General features: G+C 40.4%; 1 protein-coding gene across 1 annotated transcript in view; it reads left to right on the forward strand.

Annotated features, from left to right (window-relative positions):
* ELL2 (elongation factor for RNA polymerase II 2) overlaps positions 1–19920 on the forward strand; it is a 40312-nt gene extending 20392 nt beyond the window's left edge. Inside the window, exons 5-12 of the mRNA XM_083464526.1 lie at positions 937–1196; positions 3909–4033; positions 4164–4257; positions 6027–6600; positions 8717–8783; positions 12593–12764; positions 15130–15174; positions 18430–19920. Coding sequence (XP_083320652.1) covers positions 937–1196; positions 3909–4033; positions 4164–4257; positions 6027–6600; positions 8717–8783; positions 12593–12764; positions 15130–15174; positions 18430–18546 — 1454 coding nt within the window. The 3' untranslated portion in view covers positions 18547–19920. The remainder of the gene's footprint in view (positions 1–936; positions 1197–3908; positions 4034–4163; positions 4258–6026; positions 6601–8716; positions 8784–12592; positions 12765–15129; positions 15175–18429) is intronic.
* Positions 19921–20629: the final 709 nt, after the last annotated feature.

The following is a 20629-nucleotide window of genomic DNA, read 5'->3' on the forward strand; positions in this document are numbered from 1 at the left end:
GAAACATATTTGCTTATCATCTTTAGTGCTCTGTCGTAACTCTGTGTGGCATAGGTTATATGCCATATAACCTATGTGAGCAATATCATAGTGGTCTTTTGTAGTAATACAAATATAGTTCACCACTTTGGGGGCTTTTGGACTAAAAACTGTATATCCCACAATAAACTTGTTCAAAGCAACCTGGTAAGTTCAGCCACGCATAGCTTTGAATTTGGGTGTTTCACTGATTTGGAAAACTCTTATTTCCTAGAAATAGCTTATTAGCATCTCCTTCTAGTGTAAAATGAAGCAGTAGAAAGTCTTTAAGTAGTATCTATCAGGTGTCAAAAGATTAATTATTTTATTTATAGCTGCCAGGAAACTGCTAGTAAAATTGTCTCTTCTACTAAATTTTGAATCCATTTTGCCCTATTTAGAATTTGTAAAGTGCAATAGCAAGGGTACCAGTCAGTGATCCTTGGACTTAGTTGCATTAAAAAGAACAGTTGAGAGCAGAGGATACAGACACACACCAGCAGAAAATTTAATACTAGAAGAAAATAATACCGACAAAAAAAAGAGAGAATGGTTCCATTTCATCAACTAGCACATAGTTTGACTCACCTAGTCTGTTGCACTAGCAGGATGCCACAGTTAAATTTTACAGAATAAAAAGAGATGGGTTGATGATCCCACAAATTACATAGCCTTAACACTGACCAAACTTGCCCGTTGGAAATATATTGCAGGGATTTACTTGAGTCTTAAATTATAAGGTAATGAAATTATATCCATTGTTACCGATATTAATATAGGCTATAGGCACAAAGAACGAACAACTCTCTAAAAATGGTTGAAAATCCTTTTTTAAAAAAAGTCAGGAAGTAAATTTTGGGTAACTTTTTTGTGTCTAAGGTGGAGAGAAATGAAAACGGTTGTTTATCTTGCATATAGGTAAAAGAGTACAAATTCGGAAAGCGCCACAAAGTATTCCAGATGCAGTGCCTGAGAGGAAAAGGTCCACTCCCATCAACCCAGCAAGTACAATACGCAAGACGCATACAAACAACAGTATTTCTCAGCGGCCATATAGGGATAGAGTCATTCACTTATTGGCACTGAAAACCTATAAAAAACCAGAGCTTCTTGCTCGCTTACTCAAAGATGGTGTTAGTCAAAAAGACAGGAATTCCCTTGCAATTATTCTTCAACAGGTGAGATTCTTTGTTTTACTCTCCTATCCTTTCTCATGTTTTTGTTTTCAGTGGTTACGGTGCATATATTGCCATGCTTAAATTAGTGGTGTTATGCCAAATTAGTTTTTGTTTTTTTGTTTTTCTTTTACATATCTTGAAAATGCCTCCAGTTTTGCCAACATCCATCTATATAAAAAACTGCAAGTTGGGTCTAAACCTAAAGACTCTTCTAACATGTGCCACAGTGTGGTTTGTGTAAAAACTCTGGAGATAAAGCTTGTGCATTAGTTTGCTCAAATGGGAGGACTACTTTGAATCTGGGGTCATATTTTTCATGACCAAGCACATTTATGCTTGGGCAGAAACAGCACTTGAATGAAAAAGTGAAGGAAGGCATCTTTGCTTCCAAGCCAATGGATTTAAACAACCCAGTTAAAAAGAGCAGTTTTTTTCTAAAATTCTTATTTTAGGAATTGAGAAAACAAACTCCTCAAGAAATTTCTCCCCTAATATTTTAATGAGGGAGAATTGTTACTCTTCAACCTTGAATCAATGAGAACTTCTATAAGGCTCTCCTCCCCACCCCTCAGCTAAATTAATTTTATTAGCTGAAGAAGAAATCTTACTAGGAAGCGATTATAATGGGGTCTTTAAATTGACAATAAGGAAATAGAAAATAAGACTAAGCTACTTAAATAATTTAGAAAAAGAGTGGGCAGAAGAGAACTCTTTTGCTAAATGCAAGCCTTCAAAGTGGGATGATGAAGTAATTCCACATGTGTAAAAATGTAGACTCTTCTTTCTGCAGAAACTACAAGGTAGCTGAGACGTATATTTCAGAAGTCTTGACTGAGTAGAATATCTGAAGTTAACTCCTATTGCTGCAGCATTGCTGTATTCCTACTCTCACTGCCAGAGAGGCAACCTGGTTTTTAAGCTAAACAGCAGTTTGCTTCTTCAGAAACTGCTGCGCCAAGAACAATAAGCAAAGTTCCAGCTTCATGTGCAATTCATTCCTGCACATGCAGATCTTTTCTTTGGAATATAGCCATCGTTTAGGTATCTGAGATAGACAGCTATACTTGATTGGTGTTTAAAAGTGATCGCATAAAATAGTTGAATAATTTCATATTCGGTTATCTTTTCAGCACTTACTCATATCACTAGACACTGGCGAAGGAAAGTGGGGGCGGGGGGCGGCGCACTGCTCTGGGTGTCATCCCTGAGCGGGGGTGACATTCGGTGCTCCGCCCACCCACATCTCGGACTCCCACGCTACCGCGAGCCGTCAAAAGAAGGGGGCGGCTGCTGCGCCGCTTTGCTGGTTCCTTCCTCTCCCCTTCCCGCTCGCCTGCCTCCTTCCCATCCTATCCCCTGCCTGCTTGCCTCCTCCAGCCAGGAGCGTGGCACACCAGCTCCCCCCTTCCTCTGATGGCTGGCAGTAGGCGCGGGAGTCACGGGCAGGCAGTGCTCCATTTCCCCGTGCTCCCAGCTGGAGGAGGCAGGCAGGCAGGCAGGGGAGAGGACGGGAAGGAGGCAGGTGAGCAGGAAGGGGAGATGAAAGAAGTGGGATCGGTGGGTCACGCGCACGCGGCTATCCTGCGCCTGGGAGGGCACACGCCACACCCTTTGGGAACATGCCCCCATGCCCCTTGAGAACGAGCCCGCCCTGGGCAGCATGGGCATATGCTCCGCCACTAACTCTAGAAAGTGAAAAGATTCCATGGTTTACATAGGTTTTACAAATCTGGAATGTTCTGATGGATGGTGCAGTGATTTGGGGAAGAAAGTAGAAATCTTAGGCCAGTTGAGAGATCAGTTACGGTTAGCTAAAAATTCTGCTTTTCGTTATCTAGGAAGAATAAGGAGGGAAATAAATATATGTCTTAAAAAACAAGTGGGATAAACATCAGAAAGAACACCAGCTATTTTGCAGTAGTTTCAGTAACCAAAGCAATTTAGGAGGATAATTAGGTAATGTTCAGGTGTAGAGAAATGCAGGATTAGACTAATATGTTGAATTGTACAGGTTAATACATATGAAGGGAAAATGCAATGTCGGCCTCTTTTTCAGAATATATACATTCACACATATTTCAATACTGTGTGACCTAGGTATGCGATAATTTGAACCAAATTTGTGCTTAGGATGGAGTCTGGATGTATTCAGTCATCATATCAGATCATATGTCTGTTTAACCATATTTAATGTGTATGTATATGTTATATGTTTTGTATTTAAAACATTTCTGAGTCTGTGTGCAAACACATACACTGAGTAAGCAAAACTATTTTTAACATGGTATTTATATTCTCTTTAAACTCTTGGGATAAACCTATATGTAGCTGTTGTGACTTTTACATCAGTCTTGCATGGTCTTACCCAAATTTTCTCTGTAGCTTATTTCTTTAATAATATTTCTATACCACTTGCATGGTGATTTACACTTGCAAAGTGATTTACAAGAGTAAATAATACTGAGAAGCCCATTCACAGGAATAAAACTAGGAGGGGTGTAGTGCTACCAGTCAGGGAGTCTGATAAGTGGGATTTTAGGAAGCAGTGGACAAACTCAACAGTCTGTGCCTCCCAAACATTGGAGTTGGGGGAAGGCATTCTATAGAGTAGGCACCACTGTGGAGAAGACCTGCCTTCGTGGTTTGCTGTGTTGAACACCAGGTTCTGTCAACTTGCTGATACTGTTTGTATTTTTATCTCTTTATCTGTAGGTAGCCAATTTGAATCCAAAGGACAACTCTTATACACTGAAAGACTATGTTTATAAGGAAGTTCAGAAAGACTGGCCTGGGTACAATGAAATAGATAAACAGTCGCTGGAATTAATACTCTCCCGGTAAGTTCAATCCCTTCTTTGTAATATGTTGACTTGAAAACAAAAGCTATTTGCTTCCTACAAATAATAACTGCTAGAGCATCGTTAACTTGATATTCCTTGTAACCTGGAATGTGGGTGATCTTTACAGAAAACTCAGTTCATCTCAGAATGTCACCAGCACCGGTCACTTGGAAGCTCCTCTGGGCTCTCAAAAAGATGCTGCATCTGCTTCTCCTTCCCAGGTATTTTATTTGTCACTCTTTATACCCTGATTCATCCAATAAGGCAACACATGACAAATGCTGATGTATGTTTGGAAGCTTCAGTTGACTAGTGGGAAAGAGCCATGTAGAGCACACTCATTTGGCATGCAAAAAGGTCCTGGCATCTTCTTGCCTGAAGTTCAAAAGAGCTGCTACCAGTGTTGGAGCGTATGCCCGCGCTGCCTGGGGCGGGCTGGGCACAGAGTTCAGGATTGGAGAGGGGCGGGGAAGCTCCTGCCCACTCTTCTACTGCTCTCTGCCTCCGGGTCAGACGTGACTCGGTAGTGGAGCTACTGCTGCCGAGGAGGGTGGGCAGCAGCTCTTCCACCCACTTGCCTGCTCTCCTTCCTTGGAACTGCAACAGGCACAAGTGTTGCAGCCAAGGCATAGCTTCTTCTGGCACGGAGCCAGGGTCTGATGAAGGAGCCTGCTATGGGGCGCCTGTTTGTGCCCTTTCAAATTTCCACCCGGGGCCATGGCAGCCACGGCACCCACCACGCTACGCCTCTGGCTGCTACTAGCTATAGACAACACTGAACTAGAAGGTTGAGTGTTCCAGTTTGATATAAGGCAGCTTCTGTTTCTCTGAAGTATTTCTATAGATATCTATATTATGGTAACACCTGTTTTGGAGAGGGAATTGCAACTGTCTTCCAAAGTTGAAAATACTGCACTTACAGAGTGGCTTAAAATTCCTAATAAGTGTTCCAAGAGAAGAAGAATCAGAAGCAGTTCTAATCCGCCCTAAGGAGAAAGAATGACTTTTTGTGCTTGCCTTTTGGTCTGCTGGTTTCTGTCTCTTCTGTGCACTCTCTCTGACTCACATCTCATTTAAATCTGTTGTGTAGATTGGTGCTGAGCCCTTCTGGTAAGATTTCCTGCACTGTACTGAAACAGTCCATGTCCTTACAGATATGAGTCATTGGACACAACCCACTTGACTACTTGAGCACACATACACCTGGCATTAGTTGTCTTTCCAGTTTGGCAGCCCCATGCCACCAAAGCGCATTTTAAGCTTTTCAGTTTCAAAATGTGGCTTGTTGTTTCCCCGGGAAAGTGCTGATTTGGCAAAGTAGCATCTAGCTTGGGTGTGTGCATACGTGCTCTTGGGCATATATTCACTCTGTGTTTTTTTAAAAACGCCTCCACTATTGGGTGAGAGTGACTTCAGACAATATTGGAATAATTCTTTCCTCCCATGCGAAAAAGTCTGGTCCTATCCTGCAGCAAGGTGAAGCTGACCATTTCAGATAGCATAGGTGAAAGGGATTGATGAATGCAGAAATTAACGTCTGAAGAGTATAGCAAAACTTTTTTTAAGTGTTGGTTCTATCATGGTGGGGAGTCATGATTTGATGCTTTGCTTCAGGCAGCAAAATATTTTGGGTCATGGCTGCATGTGGACACGAGAAATTAGGACAAGGAAAGTGTATTTAGTGGTTTCAAAAAACTAATTTAGCACCAATTGACATGTTACGTACAAACATTTTTCCTTTAATATCTAAATTATCACAGTGTGAATTGTTTGGTTTTCTTAAGGAAAGAATCCATGTCCAATAGAGAATTCCCATGGCACCATAAATAAAATCCATTGCAGAAGCTCCCTTCTGCTCACACAACTCTTCTTCTAAAGCTTGAAATAGTGTTCCTTTATCTTCTATATTTGCTATATAAGTATTTCTAATTGTCATTTCTTAATAACTGCAAAAGTAACAGTGCTGTTTGTGCGCCTCAATTTATTGCAGAAACGGCTTTTGGATTCTGATTTTATTGATCCTTTAATGAGCAAAAAACCAAGGATATCTCATCTTACCAATAGAGTTCAACCAACACTAAATGGTCACTTGACTGCTTCTGGTGAAAAGAATGCTGAAGCTTCTCAGCCTCCCCCTCCCCCTGCAGTTGCTGCAACACCAGCTGCTCTGCCACTTCCTCCAACTTGCCTTCCTGTTTCAAATCCTCCTCGAACTGTGAATTCTAACTCCAATTCCCCCAGCACTCCTGAAGGCCGGGGGACTCAAGACCTGCCTGTTGACACTTTGAGTCAGAATGGCAGCATTTATGGGGACCAGCACCAGAAATATACTTCTAGGACTCCGCTGGAAATCCCAGCACCTGCTGAAGATCTGTCAGTGTGCCCAAAGTCTACGGATGAGAAACACTCAGCGTTGCACAAAAAATCCAAGAAGAAGTCAAAGAAGCATAAGGAGAAGGACCAAATCAAAGACCACATCACTGGGAATGCTGCAGAGAAGGAGAGAGACTGTGAAAAGAAGGAAATTGTCAAACTGAAGAACTCCAGCCTGAAATTGATTGAAGGTATTGTCATTGCTTTTCACTTTGGAAGACCAAGGCACCTATGCCCTATAATTACATTAGCACTGAAGCATGGGAGTTACTTGCCCATGGTAATACCTGCATACAGTAATACCTGCATACAGGTAGACAAGGGATAGTTGAATGAAGTGGTTGCCTCCCATGCCAACCCCTCCCTTGTCTCCAGGATGCAGGCATTCCTGTTATTAGTGCAGGATGGGGCCAGCCCACAAGCAGTTAAACCCATGCAAATGTAATACATGGAAATTCCCTGTCTCTTTCCTTTTGCCTGAACTTGAAATCTGTTGCCAACGACCAATGCATATTCAGAGCCACAGTAATCATTGACAGTAATGAACCCAGTATGCAGCAGTCTACAAATCTGGGCTGGCCTTGATTACCAGTCGCAAACTTACAGTCACCAGGACACTGACTCACCTCGGAGTTGAGCTTTGAGAAGGTCTAGTGGGGTGTTATTGAAATCACAATACTTAGAGGTAAGCCATCATTCTTGCAACTGAAGAGTAGGGCTAGGGTTTGCTTTGTACTTCTAGGTGTCTCAAGAGCAGAGAGTCAGGGTGACAAGCCCCCACTCCCCATATGATATAGGCTGGAGCTATGCATAAACAGCTGAAAGGCACAAGTTTGTTATATTGACTACTGTGACCACACTTGTGGCCCAATTCAAGAACCACACCGCATAACTTTTCAGATAGCGAAAAATACAAACATGATTGATGGCTGTAGCATGATTAGGTTATTGGTGCACATTATTAAAGTGCATAGGCATTCCATTAGTAAATAGCTAGAAATAATGATTCATACCATTCTCTCAAGACACAGTATTTAGATACAGAGTTCCAGGCTTCCCCTAATAGTTGTAGTGACAGCCGCTCAGGGAACTTGAGTTGTTATCCTGAAAGTTGACCACCTATCTGTTGCCTTCCCTATTTTAGAAAGGATACGAAGATGCTGTGGTTAGAAAAATCCAGACAGGGAGGAAATGTAGCTGCTATTTTTTAAAAAAGTTATTGAATATCAGCAAGGGCACTGTGATTTGTAACTTTTTCTAAAGGACCTATGACACACTTTGTAGAGCCAAATTTAGTTGTGAACTATTTTAAAACTATTTTGTGAAGTTAAATAAAAAGTTGACTACATATTTGAACTAATTCCTGTTTAAATATTATTGCTGACTAGATACAATAGATTTCCAATTCACTGACGCTCATGACTTGGTTGTCCTAGTCAGGGCCTGGGACAATTTGAATTGTCTTTGTTTAGTTGCTTGGTCGCACAGGGTACTCTCACAAATTCTTGGTCTTCTTTATCAGACTAAGTCCAGCTTAAGAAACACACATTTTAAAATTATATTTTTAGGAATACAAAATAAGCTTTTCCTTTTCTAATGTGTTAACTTGGATTATATATTGATATGAAATACATTAACCTACCACTATATTTGATTGTGTTTGGCATCATTGTAAGAAATCTATATATATATATTGTCTCACATGTAAATGCAAGTGCCTTCTGTTCATACAAGAAATTCTTTACATCCAAGCAATTATTTTTAACCCTGCCATTCTGATGACGGATAGATTCAACCCAGTAATTGCTTGTCATCTTCTTTTATAGTAAATTATTTGATTATCTTTGCATATTCATAACTTTGTGTGAAGGGGAAGAATTAGCAGAAAGAAAAGCACTTCGGCATTCCACTCCATTGTTGTTTATTGTGCCCTAGTGAAAGCTGGATGTTGATGTAAAACTCCCATCTCCTTTTGTCCACCGACATCTGCCACATAAATTCTTGAATTGCTGTGCAGATGCCACAACTTGTCTTGAAATAATAGAAGGCTGACCTTAGGTTAAGACTGGACTGCTTTTATTGTACGCAGACCAAAGTTCCTTTTGCATTTTAAGTTCCTGCCATTGGCTGATTCAGAATTTGTCATGCAACTCCTATTACAGATATTCAATAGGATGGTTTGCTCTTAATTGTCTCTTAAAGCTAATGCCTAGAAAGGAACCCTCTGTGTAGGCACTTGAAAGTCAAATCCAGTTTGGTTTGGGAACAATCTCTTATCAAAGTGTGTAAACTTGTATTTCTTTATAGGTGTTGAAGAGACTTGCGCTTCCACCACAGATCCTTTGTCAACAAGTGAACTACCGGACTACTTTGTGTAAGTAGGATAATACTGGAGAAAGGGGATAGAGCGGTAGGGAACAATTTATCCAGTCCTCTTAGTACTGCATAAGCACTTAGTAACCAAGAAAGTTACTAAGTAAAGAGGGGAAAGCTGCCTGGAAATGTTGCTCTGTGTAAGATTTCAAGTAAGGTAAAGGGTAAGGTAAGGTTAAGTCCAGTCGCAGACGACTCTGGGGTTGCGGTGCTCATCTCTATTTACTGGCCGAGGGAGAAGGCATCTTGTCTGCAGACAGCTTCCAGGTCATATGGCCAGCATGACTAAGCCACTTCTGGCGAACCAGAGCAGCACACAGAACCGGAGCGGTACCTATTTATATACTTGCACTTTGACGTGCTTTCAAAATTCTAGGTTGGCAGGAGCAGGGACTGAGCAAAGAGAGCTCACCCCGTCGTGGGGATTCGAACTGCCAACCTTCTGATCGGCAAGCCCTAGGCTCTGTAGTTTAGACCACAGCACCACCCATTTCAAGTCTATTTCAAGTAGACTTGCGTTATTGCAGCTCTGCCTTGACTTTCCCTCCGATTCCCACGCTGAAGAGAAAAGTCTTAGTTGATATGCCATCTCGAGGAGTGCTTGTGAATAAAGTTCATGTTTACCTCACCTCTGGCCTTTTCATAAGAATAAAATAGTCAAAAGTACCTGCGTTCTTTGGCTAGCTTGTCTGCCATCTTGATTCCTGGTACTGAGATCTGCCCATTCATCCTTCCAGAAAGTGTAATCTGTTAAAAGAATAACTCTCTTAGATGAGATAGCTGGCTGAATTCAAATTGTTCCCAGACGTTTGGAGTCAAATGACTCTCAGCAACCTGAATTTATTTGTTTTGGGGTTTTTGTGTTTTTTTTGGTATGTTCTGCATCCATTTTGTTCCCTTGGCAGCGGCTGATTATAAACACCATTTTTTCTCCTTTCCCTTTTTGCCATTTAATTTGGCCGTGGCAATCCATGTGATTTTGTTGACAACTGCACACTGGTATGCCTTGCAATTTTGTGGCGCAGATGCAAACAAAATCGCGTGGGTCACCCTTGATAAATGGCATCGAAAGCAAAAGGGAGTGAAAAAGAATAATGGCACACAAAAGCCATTGCAGTCAAGGAAACAAATGGGCATCAGAACAACATGAATGTATGGCTGCATGAATATTCCTGTGGCCTAGCAGGCTACACCTGTTTTGAAAAAGCCATTGCAATGCAGACTGGGTTATGACTGTTTATAATAAAAACAGCAAAACTTCATGTAAAAAATACTATTGTTTTGACTTTTCTCTGCTCCTCTTCCCCAGAATATGTCTGTGCTTCAAAATCATTGTTGTTTTTCTAAAATTTGAAATAGATCATGTGGAGTGTGTGTGCTTCTTAGATGAGATAGTGGTGGGGATGTAAAAAACAAAAATATTGTCTAATCAACTAAGCTCACTTATTTTTTTAAAGCATTCCCACCCAGCTGTTCATCTGAAAAGGCTCCCAGAGTGACTCACAAAGACCAGTGATAAGACAGTCTCTGCCCTCAGGCTTAAAAAGAGACACAAAAGAAAAAGAGATTAGGATGAAGGAAGGGGAGGGGGAGTTGGGCATTGGTTCTCAGTTAAGTTTTTCTAATGACCAGCTGAGACAGAAATGGTTCAAGGAGAGGAGGAGCCAAAAGTTGCTCCTCTTCTGCTTCAGTCTTGCTCTTTCCTGCAACCTGATGGAATAGCTGCTGTCAGGTGATAGTTGAGGTAGCTGAAACATCTGGTGGAGCTGTCTCCTCAGCAGTGCCAGTGGTGTGGGACTGCAGCCTGCTTGGGGTGTAAACATTTCTACAACTAGAACTTTGCACTGTTCAGACATAACATCTCTTCTTGGTAGATGTCCAGTTTGCAGCAGTCACAGATTTAGCTATTCACTAATAATTAACTAGTTAGTGCTATTGTAGAAATCCTGCTGAAAAGTAACTATTTTAAAACATCTGGTTGCTGATTTTCAGTATGTCCTGTTTGTAATTGTTTCTTGAGACAAAGAAAGTGAAATGCACATTTTATGAGTTATTTGAAATGATTTTCCAACACCCCTCTGTGTTGGAAAGAGATTTACTTCTCTTTCTCTAACAAGATTTTTTTTTTTTAAGCCATCCGTACTGGGGATTTAAATACATACACTAAACCTAATAACCCTTGGTGTAAAAAAAAAAAAGAGCAGTGTGTGCTTTTGAATGTTGTGAATCGAAATGCTGACACAACCTTGCCCAGTAGTGCTACTGTACAACAGGGCGGTGAGAGTGCAATGACTCCAATCATGTTCACATGACCCTTGTCCCTGGAATCACGCTCCCTGCACATGTCTATCGCGTATCAGCTGTAACTGGCACAGAGCCCTGTTTTGTTCTACTTGGGCAGCACACACTCCTTTTGTGCAGAAAAATCTGAGACGATGGTGTCTTGCATTCCTGTAGAAACTCATTTGATGGTGTGGCTAGCAATTTCTCTCCCAAAGGCACTGTTTGTTAGCAGTCATGCAGAAAACAGATAAAGGGTTCCAAGGCCAGTGGAATAATGTTTTTTTTTAATCTACAGTGCTGCCTATGTACATGGCGTTTCACAAAAAGAGAAAACGGGTCTTTAAGCACCTGCAGTCTAAAAATAGGCACAAGGGAAATAGAGGAAGTGGAGAGTGATGGAGGCAGCAGTAAATGGAAGTAGAATGTACCACTATTTCTCATAAATGTACTTGGGTTTAGTTACAATCGGCTATCAGGACTGGGGGTTGTCCCAGAGGCTTCATAACATGGCAAAAGCGGGTTTTGAGGAAGTACTTGAAGAGAGTAAACAACATGGAGGTGTTCAGGGAGACAGTTTTGGGTAGAAGGGGCAGCAAAGAGTGATGTTATTTCAGGTAGGAGAAGACCTTCAGATAGTTGAGGAGGGTGGAGCTGGATGAGTAATAGCTACATTAGGGTTGTGTCAAGATACAAGAACTGAATATGGAAAGGCAAAGGCCACAGAGGGTTGTGAAGGTACGGATAAGAATATTGTGCATGATCTAGGAGCAAACAGGAAGCCAGTTTAGGGAATTAAAGAGGGCTGTTGCATGGTCAGAGCAATGAAAAGGTGAATAATGATAAAGTGAAGGGTATAACGTAGGACAATGCAAGAACAGAAAGGAGACAATCTATAATATTGTTCCTTCTAATTCCCCTAACCCAGCAGAGAGGGAGGCTTGGAGATATGTAGCAATAGGCAACAATTAGGTTGATTGCATAAAATGTATTTCCACTAAAACATTTTAGGATTGCATAAAATGTATTTCCACTAAAACATCTGTGAGGTGGAAGCTGTTTATCTTTCCTCCCACACAATCGTAGTTGATACAATACTGCAACTATTTCTTAAGTCTTAGCCACCTGGGCTTTTTATTAACTTCTTTAGTCCACTCAAGTCATGAGATTTTGCCTGATATTTAAAAGGTCCTTCAGTTGTATTAATTGTAGGAAATATAAACTATAATCAGATTCACAGAAGAATTTTAAAAAGCAGCAGTGTTTTATTTTAATATTATTTGTTCCTATGTAAAAATGTAGGTCATTGTGAACATTTTTTTGAACAAAATAACCAGTAACCTGGAGATTGCAGAAACTAATTCTGACTAGTTAAAAGGTGGTTAGATCACCATGACAGTGAAGGGAGAATTAAGTAATTTATACCTCTTAATAAGTTTTTAAGGGGAAATGAATTATGATAACCTTTTTAAAAAATTACAATACCATGAATTTTAAATCTTGTTTATTTTATTTCTTTTTTAAAAAAAGAAAATACATAGCTATTATCTCTTATGAACAACGACAAAGTTACAAGGATGACTTCAACGCAGAATATGATGAATATAGAACCTTGCATGCAAGGATGGAGAGTGTTACTAGAAGGTTTATGAAACTAGATGCACAGCGTAAGCTGGTTTCTCCAGGATCAAAAGAATATCAGGTAAAACTTGCTTTCCACCTTCCTCTGATGTTAATGTAGCTTTAACCTTCATCCAAGTATGATTTGGATTAGTATTGTTGGACGCACGTTACATCTGTTCCCCATGGTATGGCCATAATGTTAAGTTCTATAAGAACTTTTGACTGTACCTTGCATGTGCCAAATCCCTCCATGGAGGCCTTATAGAGAAGAACTCTTGGAAAATGTTCCACAATTGTGATCATTCCTGTCCTGCAGACTTGGCAGAGGCTGGTGCTATTTTGTAAACCCCGTCACATCTTTTTATTTTGGGAAGTGATGGATCTTTACTTTCCTTGGCAAGGCTTAAACTAGTATTGGATTATTTTAGGAGAATTATTTACATATCAATCATGAACTGATCCTCAGTGTTTACTCCCATTCTCTGGTTCAAACCAATATAGTGATTAGGGATATAGGTTCATCAGTCTTGTGCCTTCAGATTACTTTAAGATAAATGAGAAGCAGTGCTTGCTGCTGAGTCTTAAAACCAATGATTAGTGATGACAAAGGGTTTTGCAAGAACAGGATGACGCTCATGTTGTGGTAGGATCAACAATATATTTGTATAAACTTGGTTCTTTTGTCCTAGCCTCTAACCCCTGGAGTGTTGCTTAGCACAAACAGAACAGGAGGAGAGGAGACTTCCTAAAGTGTCTAGTCGGAAAGCTCTCTGATGCTAAAAGGCAATGCCCACATTCAGCATATCTTGGTTTAATAAACTGAGATGAACATTTGCTCACACTGCAAGTGGAAGAGCAAAGGGGCTGTATGCATGCAGTGTAAACCAACCAACCAACCAACCAACCAAAAAGCCGCTAATTAGCCATAGCTTCCTGTTTCTTTTTTGGTCAGTTTTATTGGTTTTCCAAATTTTAGCTTGATTATGAAAATTATACTAATTATTTCCAAATTAATACAATTTTGTTTAAGTGGCTTCCCACATGCCATTCTTGATGCGTCTTTATCATCTACTAGTACTGTGTTTCATACTCCTATTTACCTCTGGTTATATTCCATTTTATAAAATTATCACTTAGTCAACAGCCACACTCCTAATGATTTCTATTCATTGTATTATATTATTTAACTTTTCATATAACATCAAGTGAGGAGCAATATTTCTTTTCAGTCCAGATGTGATCTGATAAATCCAATTGTTGACATTCATTGGTCTTGTGTATCTGCCATTGATGTATTAAACTGCATTCTTTGCTGGCTGGTCACAATACAGTGGTACCTCGGTTTAAGAACAGTCCTGTTTACGAACGATTCAGTTTACGAACTCCGCAAAACTAGAAGTAGTGTCCCAGTTTTCAAATTTTACCTTGGTCTAAGAACGGAATCCAAACAGTGGAAGGGCACTGGCGGCAGGAGGCCTCCAGTGGTTTTGGTTTTTGGAATGGTTTTGGTTTAAGAACGGACTTCCAGAACGGATTAAGTTCGTAAACCGAGGTACCATTGTACTGTTGTTCCATTGTGATTGGGGTGGACAGCTGAAATCTCAAGGATGACTCCAATCTTCCTCTGCTCAGTTCCTGTCCCTTCCATCCCATAGTAGGAAGTTCCAAAGGAACTATAGTCTTCTCCTTTCAGTTGGTGAGCTAGATCAACAAGTTCCAGGAACTTGCCATTTTCTTTCTCAGTTTGAAGGCAGGATATTTTTCTCCAAGTATAGCTGACAAGTGGGGACCACCATCGTGCTCCCATCAGAAGCATCTTCAGAGTCCCTGTACCGCTTCACGTATATGTTGCAAAATTCCTCTCACCTTCACTTTTTACTTTTTGGCCCATGTTCTCCCTCTTAAACATAAGTTGTATCTCAACATTGCTTTAAGTTCATAGCCTCCAATGACATCCATCAAAACAACAAGGCTCTCCCACAAATCATAGTTTCCTGTTTCATCCAAACTGGGATACTGTAGCTTCAGTATTCCAGGGATACCAGCTCCAGAACAAGTCAAGACATTAAGCAACAGTTTGAAGTTGGTTTATAGTCTTATTCATATTTCGGCCTAGTAAGCTGAGATATGATTGTCTGAACTGGCTCAGTGACTCTTTGTTACTGACTGTTCTTCTCTATTAGTGAGCAGTTATTTTTCTCTGCAGAGAAGGCGGAAATGAGGGGCTCTACCAAATGGGTTTTCAAACTGTAATACCAAATTCACACCCTCCCAATTCTTGAGGGGAGAGTGGGAATTTTTGGTAAAATGAATGTGTGATCCAGGAATGTGTAAGATGGATGTTCTTACTGTACAGGTGTGGTACAGTGTCTTCAGTCAATCTTAAGGTAATTGTTAATTGCTAGCTGTACTTAGTAACCATAAATTTATCCTTAAACTTGTAGATCCTTCATGATGAAGTTTTACAAGAATATCGGAAGATCAAACAGGTTTGTATAACCTATACTTAATTATTGTGTATGGTGTATGTATAAAACTGTATGCAATGCCAGTTGAATAGGATTAATTAGAGCTCAGAGTTAACATCAAAAAGACCTAATTCCTGTACTCATAGTGGCTTCACTGTATAGGATTCTAGCACTTCTAATTTTACAGTCAAATGGTTTAAAACACATATTTAGGTGACGTGTATTTAAATACTGAAACCATATTGGATCATTGCCTCTTGGATTCTCATTGCATTGGGCTTGCTTTTCAGTCTGGACAAATGCTTCTATTTGTCTGTTTTTAATATGTTTGTGGCAAGTGTTTCGTTTTGGCTTCTATGATCAGTGTGAATTGTGAATCTTCATATGAGTGAAATACATTTTTGTCCTGCCTTCTATAGCATTCCACTTTCCAACTGAATCCTCTAGCCATAGTGACAGCCAAGGCTTGGTATTGATCCCAGATATTCAGAATTATAAATAGTGCTCTTAGAACAATGAGAATTTTAGAATTGTGACTTAGAAATGAGGCTCTAATTGACCATATGCCTCTTCTTGTGTGCTCTCCCTCATTTGCTGCTTAAAACTGAAGGAGTAATTGCCAATATGGTACTGAGCATCTGTATGCCTCATGTGGCTACATCACTTTCTGAGCCTGGGCACATAATTTAGGAAGCCGAGCAGAGCTGGAAAGGGAAGCGACAGTCACTCAGGCCCTGGAAGAACCATCTGTTGAGGACTGGGGAGGAGCCTTCTGCCAGAGAGGCATGAACTGAGAAGGACATCAGCTGGTCCCATTGGCGGAGGTGGAGAGAGGCAGATGAGGGTGGTATAAACCGCCCAACAAGAGTTTTTCACATGAGCAATCCAGATACATTAATGTCTGAATCCCACTAAAGTGCAAGAGGCTTCATCTTATCTCGTGTAACTGTGTTCATTGGGCTCCCCCTGCACAGTAGGATTTAGACGTACCTAGTATTCCCTGCATTGTACAGTGGTACCTCGCAAGACGAAAGAGTTTTCCGTTTTTTGAGTCGTTCCGCAAGACGAATTTCCCTATGGGCTTGCTTCGCAAGACGAAATGTCTTGCGAGTTTGTTTCCTTTTTCTTAAAGCCGCTAAGCCGTTAATAGCCGCTAAGCCGCTAATAGCCGTGCTTCGCAAGACAAAGAGACTCGCGGAACGGATTAATTTCGTCTTGCGAGGCACCACTGTACCTCCTGCTTCCAGAATTTTACAGAGTTCCTAATAATTCTGGGTCAACTCATGTGTGTTAAACCCATGTTAAAACTGTGAGAGTGACTGCAAGGACCCATCAGTGTGGAGGAAGTAGTACATGATCTGGTTCAGCCATGGGTCCAAAAGCAATAGCTGTGCCCAATTCTCTTTTGTGCGGTAACAATTTTTTTCAGTTACCACACTGATCAAATTAGTTATGGGAACCCATGGCTGTATTTGTGGACACACACTTTATATGCACTATTTGTGTATTTGTGTCACACACTTTATAAGCACTATGTCTCCAGAAGCACATCCTGGGTCCACATACAGCACTTCACAAATATCTCAGCTGGTCCCACTTTGAAACAAAATGGCACCTGTCCTTTCTACTGCAGTACGATATGCAGCCAGCCTCCACTGTAACCGCAAGGCCACGTTAGTATTGGAACATTGCTTGTTTCTATGTAGCATTAGTTAGATATGCCTTTTGAATACTGTGTATGTCAAGAGTTCTGACTTTCTCAAGATAGCAGTGGCCTCAAATTATGCATAAAAACCAAAAGAAGCTTGGTTGGTCTATATGAAAAATTCTGAAAGTTGCAGTTTAGCAATCCTTTTATTAGGTAAAGGTAAAGGTACCCCTGCCCGTACGGGCCAGTCTTGACAGACTCTAGGGTTGTGCGCTCATCTCACTCTAGAGGCCGGGGGCCAGCGCTGTCCGCAGACACTTCCGGGTCACGTGGCAAGCGTGACGAAGCTGCTCCGGCAAACTGGCATCAGAGCAGCACACGGAAACGCCGTTTACCTTCCCGCTATAAAGCGGTACCTATTTATCTACTTGCACTTAAGGGTGCTTTCGAACTGCTAGGTGGGCAGGAGCTGGGACCGAACAAAGGGAGCTCACCCCGCCACGGGGATTTGAACTGCCGACCATGCGATCGGCAAGTCCTAGGCGCTGAGGTTTTACCCACAGCGCCTCCCGCGTCCTTTTATTAGGACCAACCAAAATGTCACAAAATAGGGAGCAAGCTTTCGCATTCTCCTGAACTGCCCATCAGGGTGGGTGTTAGACAAAGCAGGGAATGAGGACAAGAGAGAACTAAATTAACAAAACAAAATGGCTTGGTGTTGTAGAATAGAATTGTGCAGTTGGAAGGGACCTGAGGGTCATCTAATCAAACCCCCTGTATTGCAGGAATACGCAGTTGTCCCATACGGGGATTGAACTTGCAACCTTGGTGTTATCAGCACCACACTTCAACCAACTGAGCTATCCAGGCATAAGGGAACTCTGTGTTGGGCTGTAAGGTCTCAAGATAAGGATTGAAGACTTCATTTGATTAGTCTCTGCTAGGTGCAGTGAGTCTCAGGTTACACCATGGATTCTCTGAGAAGGACGTACCCGCATTTTTTTAAACATGTGGTAGCTGCCAGATCTGTCACCAGCATTAAGCAAAGCACACAAGTTCCTTGATAGGCAGAGAACAGAATACAGTGAATTACACTGTATAATTATTTAAGTTTTGTTAACTATCTGATTAATTATGGAAAATGCCTGGGCATGGGTTGTATAACATACAAAGGACAAAAAAAAGGCTAACAAAAAAAACCCTGAAATCAAAAGTTTCCTATATGGAATTTGATTGTCTGAATCTTCAGCCTGTTTTCTATTCCAATTTTGTGACTGAAACATCCCTGACTGATACTACACAGGGGAAGCATGATTATTGTGCAGGACCTCTCAGCATCAGGGCCAGCTACCATGGTGTCCTCGTGAACTGTGTATCTGAGATGGGTTTAAGAGCCCAACTTTGTGATGGTTCCTATTCTTTCTGAATTGGTAGGGTTTCAGGAGATGCTTGCGGGGGGTGGGGGCAGATTAGGTTTTGTTTTATCTGTGATTTTAAAAGTAATGAAATGCAAGCATATAAACATTGTTTTGTGTCTTATATACCGTCAGTGCCAGGATGATGAGATATAAATATGCTAAATGTATACTCTGCATATAGTTAGAATTTTACGTTTGTTTCTGTTGCAGTCTAGTCCTAACTACCATGAAGAAAAGTACAGATGTGAATATCTCCACAACAAGCTGGCTCACATTAAGAGACTTATAGGTGAATATGACCAACGGCACGCAGAGTCATGGCACTAGGGCTCTGGACCAGAAGATGTGAATAAACTAAAGATTATTTATTTAAAATTCCATATGACTTGCTCTAAGGTTTAAAAACAAAGTGAAATCTCTAATGCGGGAGTTTCAGCATTAGCAGGCCAAGTTGCTGTTTTTCTTGATGGTGAGGATGTTGCTTCCCTGCATAGTTGAAGCTGCTTTCCCCCCGGTCCCTTTTTATCCTTAACATTTACTCGTTTATCCATGGAAATCATTTTACCATTGGGTACTGGGGATCCAGTCTCTGTAGTTCTGAGGTTGTGCACATTTTTAAAATATATATATATATAAATTGTAGCAGAAGCAGATGCTTTTGGATGAATTACAAGCCTGTTTTCTTCCTGACTTTTTCTTGTTAATGCAAAAACGATTTGCCTTAAATGGTAGAAAGTTTAAAAATTTGCACAATAAAATAAACATTGTTTCTGGAGGGTTCAGGGGTGTGTATGTGTGAATGCCCACATGCACACACCTATCAACAAGAGTAACTTATTTCTGTGATTTCAACCCCCACTGCAATGATTGCCTTACATTGTTTGCTTATGTATCTGAATTGTACTTAATCCATTTCTCCATAAACACTGCTTCCCAGTACATTAAAATGGGAAGCACTACTGTGTCTGAAATAAGTGTGTGTGTATGTCTGCGTGTGTGCATGAGAGAGAGAGAGAGAGAGAGAGAGAGAGAGAGAGAGAGAGAGGAGGGGGGTTGTGTTGCATACACAGTTGGGGGGTAAATCTGCTATATAGGCCAAATGTTCAGGTTGACAACTGACAAGTGTTAATGCAGGGGTTTTTTCCAATAAAACTGCTGCATCTGTTCTGGAAGACAAATATTTCCATTTCAACAATTTCAACGATTTGTCAGCTTTCTTATCCAGGAAAAATTGATACTTTACAAAAAAAATATTCTATAGTTTTGGGGCAAAATTATAAAATTAACATGTAGGTGACCTATTTATATACTGCTATAAAAGTATTTTTGAAGAGAATATGCAATGAAGCTATTGCCTACATGAAATGTATATTTAAAGATTTTTCTTCCTGTGTGTCAGGAATATAACAAAGATGTATTTAACTATAAAATACTGTGATCATCAAACAGCACAAACTTTCATTTCATGCAGTTAATTGGTTTAATTTAAGTTAAACCGTCACTTTATCATGTGGGAACATAAGTTATTTGGTCACAAAATTGACTTATACTTGTCTTTTCTTTTGTCTTAATATATTTCTTTCAAAAGTGCTGCCAATTGAAAAGGGAAGCATTATGTTTACAAGTCTGATTTTATTTTATTTTTTGGAATGTTTGCCAAAATTTTGGTAGTATCTTTAATAAACTTGTCTCCAGCATCAACTCAGTTGTTGTGTGTTGCTGTACAGCAGAACAACAGAACAAGGTACATTTCATGCAAATACTGTAAGCGTTATACACATATAACTCTGAAATTCTGGACTCAGATTTTAAAGACAAAAAATAATAATATCTGGAACATTTTTCACAAGAAACTATGTACACAGCCCATTATTTTAGCCACAAAGCATAAATTTTCACAGCTTTTTAGTGTAGTCATTTTAACATATTACGACTTACTACAGTCCAACTTCCTCCTCAGGAAAACTTTTTTGGTGTATTGGCTTTCAAGGCTTAGTGGACTGATGCAGAAATTTCTGAATTGCATTTGGCAACATTCTTTTTTATGTTCATGTTATTTGCATAGAGGACCCAACAGTAATATCAAACTTGGTTTTTGACCAGTTGTCATATGTAGTTTTGTTACTCACGAGACTTGAGTGGGAAATCTCAATCTGCTGCAAGTGCATGGACATCAGTCTGAGTGGCAGAGAAGCTTTGGTTTGTAACCTAACTCAGCCATGGCCTTGGGCAAATCACTTCCTCCATCTCATTTCCTCCCTGTAAAACCAGAATGATGGTTACCGTACTTAGCTCAAAGTGGTGATACAGCTAATCGGCAGAGAGATTGTAAAGCACTAATGCTGCATTTGTAATACATCATAATGCAAAATAAATCCACCCGTGAAGTTGCATGCACTTCATGATTTTA

This window comes from Podarcis liolepis (assembly GCF_965112155.1).
Source record: "Podarcis liolepis genome assembly, chromosome: 11".
Taxonomy (NCBI): Eukaryota; Metazoa; Chordata; class Lepidosauria; order Squamata; family Lacertidae; genus Podarcis; species Podarcis liolepis.